At 36.9% G+C, this 6,147-nt stretch overlaps 2 protein-coding genes across 2 annotated transcripts; both read left to right on the forward strand.

Moving 5' to 3' along the window:
- Positions 1–25: 25 nt before the first annotated feature.
- LOC130738922 (uncharacterized) lies at positions 26–1,308 on the forward strand (the record flags this gene model as incomplete). The annotated part of the gene is made up of 1 exon (XM_057591104.1): positions 26–1,308. A coding segment is annotated over one exon (1,269 nt), but the record flags the coding sequence as incomplete, so codon positions are not given.
- Positions 1,309–2,158: 850 nt separating this feature from the next.
- LOC130738921 (probable 3-beta-hydroxysteroid-Delta(8),Delta(7)-isomerase) lies at positions 2,159–4,483 on the forward strand. Its single transcript, XM_057591103.1, has 4 exons — positions 2,159–2,393; positions 3,419–3,565; positions 3,683–3,791; positions 3,958–4,483. Exons 1-4 carry the CDS (start codon positions 2,240–2,242, stop codon positions 4,223–4,225), a joined length of 678 nt encoding a protein of 225 aa, XP_057447086.1. The 5' UTR covers positions 2,159–2,239; the 3' UTR covers positions 4,226–4,483.
- The last annotated feature ends 1,664 nt before the right edge of the window (positions 4,484–6,147 follow it).

Raw genomic sequence — 6,147 nt, forward strand, 5'->3', positions numbered from 1 at the left:
AATGGATCCATCTGATTGTCCTTTTGATCTTGCAGCATACATTCAAAATAGTCAAATTGAAGAAGCTTATGTACTCAACCGATTTAGAGAGCGTCGAAGAAAAATTCGAGAAGATACTGCACCTCGTAGTAGAAAATATCTCGGTAGAGATCATACAGCGGCAAACCAGAGGCTAATTGGCGACTACTTTGCCAATGAGCCTACATATGACGATGCAATGTTTCGTCGTCGGTACCGGATGCAAAAACATCTTTTCCTTCGAATCGTTGATGACCTTTCAAGTAGTGATAACTACTTCACCCAACGCGTTGATGCAGCCAATAAACAAGGTATATCACCCTTAGCAAAATGTACCACAGCAATGCGAATGTTAGCATATGGTGTGGCATCAGATGCGGTCGATGAGTACATCAAAATTGGAGGTACTACTGCATTGGAGTGTTTACGTAGATTCTGTAAAGGAATCATACGATTGTATGAGCAACAGTACCTGAGAGCACTAACCCAAGAAGACCTGCAAAGAATACTACATGCTAATGACATGCGGGGGTTCCCAGGCATGATCGGGAGTATTGACTGCATGCACTGGGAGTGGAAAAATTGTCCTAAAGCATGGGAAGGTCAATTTACTAGAGGGGATAAGGGAACCACAACAGTTATTCTTGAAGCAGTTGCAACTTATGACCTATGGATCTGGCATGCCTTTTTTGGATGTCTTGGAACGTTGAACGGCATAAACGTTCTAGATCGGTCACCAGTGTTTGATGACGTGGAACAGGGAAAGGCTCCAGCTGTGAATTTCTTTGTGAATGGTCGTCCCTATAATATGGCATACTATCTAGCCGATGGTATCTATCCTTCTTATCCAACTTTCGTCAAAACGATTAGACTTCCTCAAAGTGAACCCGATAAGTTATTTGCAAAAGTTCAGGAGGGATGTCGGAAGGAAATCGAACGTGCATTTGGAGTTCTTCAAGCTCGTTTTAAAATCATCCGTGAACCAGCTCGCTTGTGGGACATAGATGACTTGAGTATCATTATGAGGTCATGCATCATATTACATAATATGATTGTCGAGGATGAACGAGAGTCATATGCTCAACGTTGGACCGATTTTGAGCAATCTGGGGAAGGTGGATCTAGTACACAGCAACCATACTCGACCGAGGTTTTACCCGCTTTTGCAAATCATGTGCGTGCTAGATCCGAGTTGCGTGATTCAAATGTTCATCATGAACTGCAAGCAGATCTAGTGAAGCACATCTGGGCAAAGTTTGGAATGTCTCAGGATTGAAGATGATTTGTATCGTACTAATTACGTTATTTGTGTGTTGTGTGCTTAGTTTTTCCTTGTCTTGCATTTTAAGATATGGTGTGCTTAGTTTGTTGTCTTGCATTTTATTTTAAGAAAATAAAATAAATTCTTGTATGCTTAGTTTGTTGTCTTGCATTTTAAGTTAAGAAAAAAAATTATAGTCTATATTTTAAAAAAAAAATTGTTAAGTGTTTATTGTTTTAATTTAACTTAAATCGATAATTGTAATTTTATGTAATTATAAAAACAAAAATATAAAATTAAATAAAAATGTGAAATAAAAAAGTGGTGGGGTAGGGTGAGTGGTGAGTGGTGGGGTAGGGTGTTGAGAGTTAAGTAAAACCATTGGAGTGGGTAATTGTTGAAAGTTTGTTGAATTGGAGAGAGAAGATGATGTAGAGTGTTGGGAAGAGAAAAAGTGGGGTAGAAAAGGGTTAAACAAAACATTTTTTGTTTAACCATTGTATATGGTCTGAGGGTGTGAAAATGATTAAGGTCCTCATTGTCGATTAAAAATTATAATATAAAATCATTCACATAACCTTTAAGCTTTTGAGATAACTAATTATTTGATCGCCAATGTTACGACAACATTGATGGGGGAGGAAGAGTTCACGATTTCACATGGTGGTGCGGGCACGGATTGAAAAACAGCAGAAGCTCTGGCGGCCGCCAACGAGGTTAACAACGGCAAGGGACAGACGCATCGCCGAAGGAAAGGGTATTCTAGTAAACCTCCTTTATAACTTCACTCAATCCAAGCCATTGATTATTAAATTTTATATCCAACGGCTGTAAATGACTTTCCATTCACCAACCAATTTCATATCTCTTTCCAACTCAACAACACAGTCAACACTTCACAACACCACTCTCATTCTTCATTCTTCATTCTTCATTCATTCCCATCTCGCGAAGACGAAAATGGAGGGATCTCAAGTCGCACACAGTCACCCCTACGTTCCACGCGATTTGCATCTACCTGACTATGTTCCTTGCTTCCTCTCTCAGTCCAGCATTCTCTCTGTCTTTGCCATCTCCACTCTTCTCGTCGTTTCCTTCATCTGGATCTTCTCAGGTACCCACCCCTTCACCATTCCTCTCTCTTTTCCTTTCAATTCATCATTTATTCATTTTTTTCTGGTTTCTCTTCTGATTTCAATGATATTGACCAGCGATTTTGAGGTTGAAATGAAAAATTCTGCAATTCTGAGATTTCAGTGAAATGCAAATTTTCAAATACATCGATTTTGTGTAATTGAATAACGACCCATTAGTGAAATTAGCTTATTTATCAGAAAAAGATACTTTTTTTAATGTAAACTAGGTCCAGTTTCAAATCCTTCACTTACAATGTCAAAATAGTTCAATGTCAATGATGACAACAAAACTGAATATAGGTCAACTTTTCATTCCATGTTACTTGTTTCCGAATCTTTATTTGCATTTGGCACACATAAGATGAATAGATGAGCACTTAGAAGTGTAGGATTCAAGTTATGTGATGTGTTATGTGTTCCTTCCTTACTTTTTTTTTTTCTCTGGTTAAGAATATATAATGAGGCTAAAATATATGAATGTATGTGTGATTAACTTTGTTCTGTGGTGTGATTTGTTATTCAACACTGTTCTGATCATTTACTATCTAAGTGGGATTGCCATATATTCTGTGGATCTATTCTGCTATTTGTTGTCCTGCTTGTGACCATTATATCATGCTTTCTAATTGTTGACAATATGTGATAATCTTTAATGGAGATGGTTACTTGCTTCAAACTAGAATCATGGACTGAAATTTTCTACAAGCCAATTTTATTGTTTGTGCATGAAAGAAACCATATCAGTTTGGCCTACACTGTCTCAGCTCAATCTATATGTTTTATCACTTCCTTTATCCTTTAGTGCATATGTTTTCTTTCAATTAAGCTCTTCACTAGGTACTCAAACAATATCATTCTTTGCAAGTTCAAAGTTCAAGGATCAGGCTGTCTGTACTTTGTTATGGCATTCCATTATCATTTCAGTTTGAATATCTATCCTCTGATAGGTGGAAATGGTTTTTTAGGTTTCTCTGATTTTGTTTACATGACTGAATTTTCCCAGGACGCCTTCCTAAGAAATCAAAAGTTGATAGAGTGTTAATGTGCTGGTGGGCCTTTACTGGCCTCACACACATAATTCTTGAGGGTTACTTTGTTTTCGCACCAGAGTTTTTCAAGGATAAGACTGGCTTCTACCTGGCTGAAGTTTGTGAGACATTTAATCTTTCTCTGACATTCAATACAGACATAAGATAGTTTGAATTTGGAGCACCTTCAAGGAATTTGAATTTTTAGTTAATGGAAGTGTCTTTTTAACACATAACAGGGAAGGAATATAGCAAAGGGGATTCAAGGTATGTAGGAAGGGATGCAGGAGTAGTTACTGTTGAAGGACTAACAGCAGTTATAGAGGGTCCAGCTAGCCTTCTAGCAGTGTAAGTTGTAACTAAGGAGCAAAATATATGATCAACAAGCTAATGCTATCATGCTGCAACTAGTGAATTTTTGTTTATCCAGTCTAATTCTATGTTTTTTTATGTTTAATCTTCTCTTGATTTTCATTTTAAATTTAACTGTTTGTGTTACCAATATGGATTACAGATACGCTATAGCTACTGGAAAGTCATATAGCTACATGCTTCAGTTTGCCATTTCTCTGGGGCAGCTATATGGAACTGCTGTGTATTACATAACCGCAATCTTGGAAGGTGATAATTTTTCCACAAACTCATTTTACTATTATGCATACTATATTGGAGCAAATTTCTCCTGGATTGTGATACCCTCGATCATCGCCATCCGCTGCTGGAGGAAGACTTCTGCTGCATTTCGAGTTCAAGGCCAGACAAAAAAGCCTAAAGTTCGATGATGCAAAGTGCAAACTTGTCAGGTTATCGTTGATGACTTCAGTTATTAAGTTAATTGGGATGGTTAAGGTAGGAGAGGATATTTTAAATGAATTGTTTCAATTGATTCTCTTAAGCTGCATATCTCCAAAATTGAATATTCCATTATTATTTGAGAAGATGGTGTTTAATGTTTTTAACTTAGTTTTCTTTTGATACTGACTGTTTTGAAATTCCAATTGTTATTCGGAATTAAATGTGAACACACGTCCTTCTGCTCATAGTTTTTCTAGGATTCACGTCGTTGTTCTAGATCTTACACTCGCTTAATTTGTTTCTTAATTATTTGTTTGTGATGACTTGTAGGTTGTTTCAGAGAGCAAGTAGCTTTGTTACTTTGTACTCAACTTCATGTTTTGTTTGTGTTTGTTTGTTAGATATTTTATTTTTGGTTACATGGAAAGTCCCAAAACAGTATATAAAACCATTTTTGTGAATATATAAAGGCATATAAACACTTGAAGAGCAAGTTTCAGTATGTTAAGCAGCGTTGTCAATAGCGCTATACCGGCAGAGCGTGGTGGATCGACGGTTGGCCGCGACGTTGGAGGTCGTAGTGGCGCGGAAATCGCGTAGTGGCCACAATTGCGCAAGGAAGAAACAAGTATAAAAAACGTTAAATTCATACCGAAAACTCCAAATTCCCCCTAGATTTAAACATTAGGTTAAACTTTTTAAGGGCATTTTTAGGTTTTCCTACCATTTAATGAAACATTGTGTTTCATTCCCCGAAACCTCTGTAATCGAAAACCCTACTCATCCTAGCAAAAACCCTAAATTACCCCAGAATTTAAACATTAGGTCAAAATTTTAAGGGCATTTTGGTGTTTTCTCAGCATTTAATGAAATGTTGCATTTCATCCTTCTTCAACTTGGAGGCTCTGCGATCTCTTTCATTTTTTTTCTCGATGAAACGCTGTGTTTCCTCCTTTGTCCTCCTCCTTTCAGCCCCTTTCTTCCTTCTTCCTCCTCCTTCTTTAATGTAGTTGCCATTGCGCTACATGCTAGCGTTTTTTGGGCTTGCTGTTACGCAATGCTATTTGCCATTAACAACATTGATCTTTAAGTATATTAATCAACATCAAAATGACTAGATTAATAGCTATATTGTATTGTGTTTAGCATTATGTTTTCACATAAATGCAGTATACATAATGGGTCTACATATCGACCAAATTTTTAATTCTCATGTACTGTTGAGTTTTGAGCATTTCTTTTTATAATTGTCTAATTAGATAGTTTTTTTCCTTAAAAAATAAAGGTTTAATTGCAACTTTAGTCTCCGACGTTTACAAAAATCATAATTTTAGTCCTTCTCCTAATTTAATTACAAGACTAGTCCCTCACGTTTGCTCCCGTTTGCAATGTTAGTCTTTCTGCCTAATTATTAACGGATGAGGCTTATGTGGCAAGTCTTTGGGGACGTGGCACTACCACTAGAGAAAGGACTAAAATCATAGTTTTGTAAACGTCATGGACTAAAGTTGCAATTAAGCCTAACTAAAATACTAAGATATAAGGATGAGGTGAGGTGAGAAGAGGTGCCCAACAAGAGCCTCAGCTAGCCTATTTATACTAATAAACAAACTTGTCCAGTAAGAAAGAATTCCTTGTTCTTTAAGTCTTCACAAAACTGGGCCACCTGTAATTAGGTGAGAGACTAAAATCGTGGTGTTTGTAACCTCAGAGACTAAAGTTGCAATTAAGTCTTCTTTCTTTTTAACTTTTATTATCCTTTGCACTAGAACAATTTGAATATGGAGCTGTAGAGATCCAAACAGGGTGAATAATATGTCTTTGGAAAGCTTACTCGAAGCCCTACAACTTTCATGCTCAGCATAATTCGAGAATCTATCTCTAACATGGTCATAATTACCTTGCAAAG

This window comes from Lotus japonicus, chromosome 2, assembly GCF_012489685.1.
Source record: "Lotus japonicus ecotype B-129 chromosome 2, LjGifu_v1.2".
NCBI classification, from domain to species: Eukaryota; Viridiplantae; Streptophyta; class Magnoliopsida; order Fabales; family Fabaceae; genus Lotus; species Lotus japonicus.

Excerpts from the sequence above, each read along its gene's own strand:
- LOC130738921 (XM_057591103.1), top strand. The coding sequence starts at position 2,240 with ATGGAGGGATCTCAAGTCGCACACAGTCACCCCTACGTTCCACGCGAT. Across the intron at positions 3,566-3,682 it reads CTTCTACCTGGCTGAAGTTT|GGAAGGAATATAGCAAAGGG; the intron begins GTGAGACATTTA and ends AACACATAACAG. Across the intron at positions 3,792-3,957 it reads CCAGCTAGCCTTCTAGCAGT|ATACGCTATAGCTACTGGAA; the intron begins GTAAGTTGTAAC and ends TATGGATTACAG.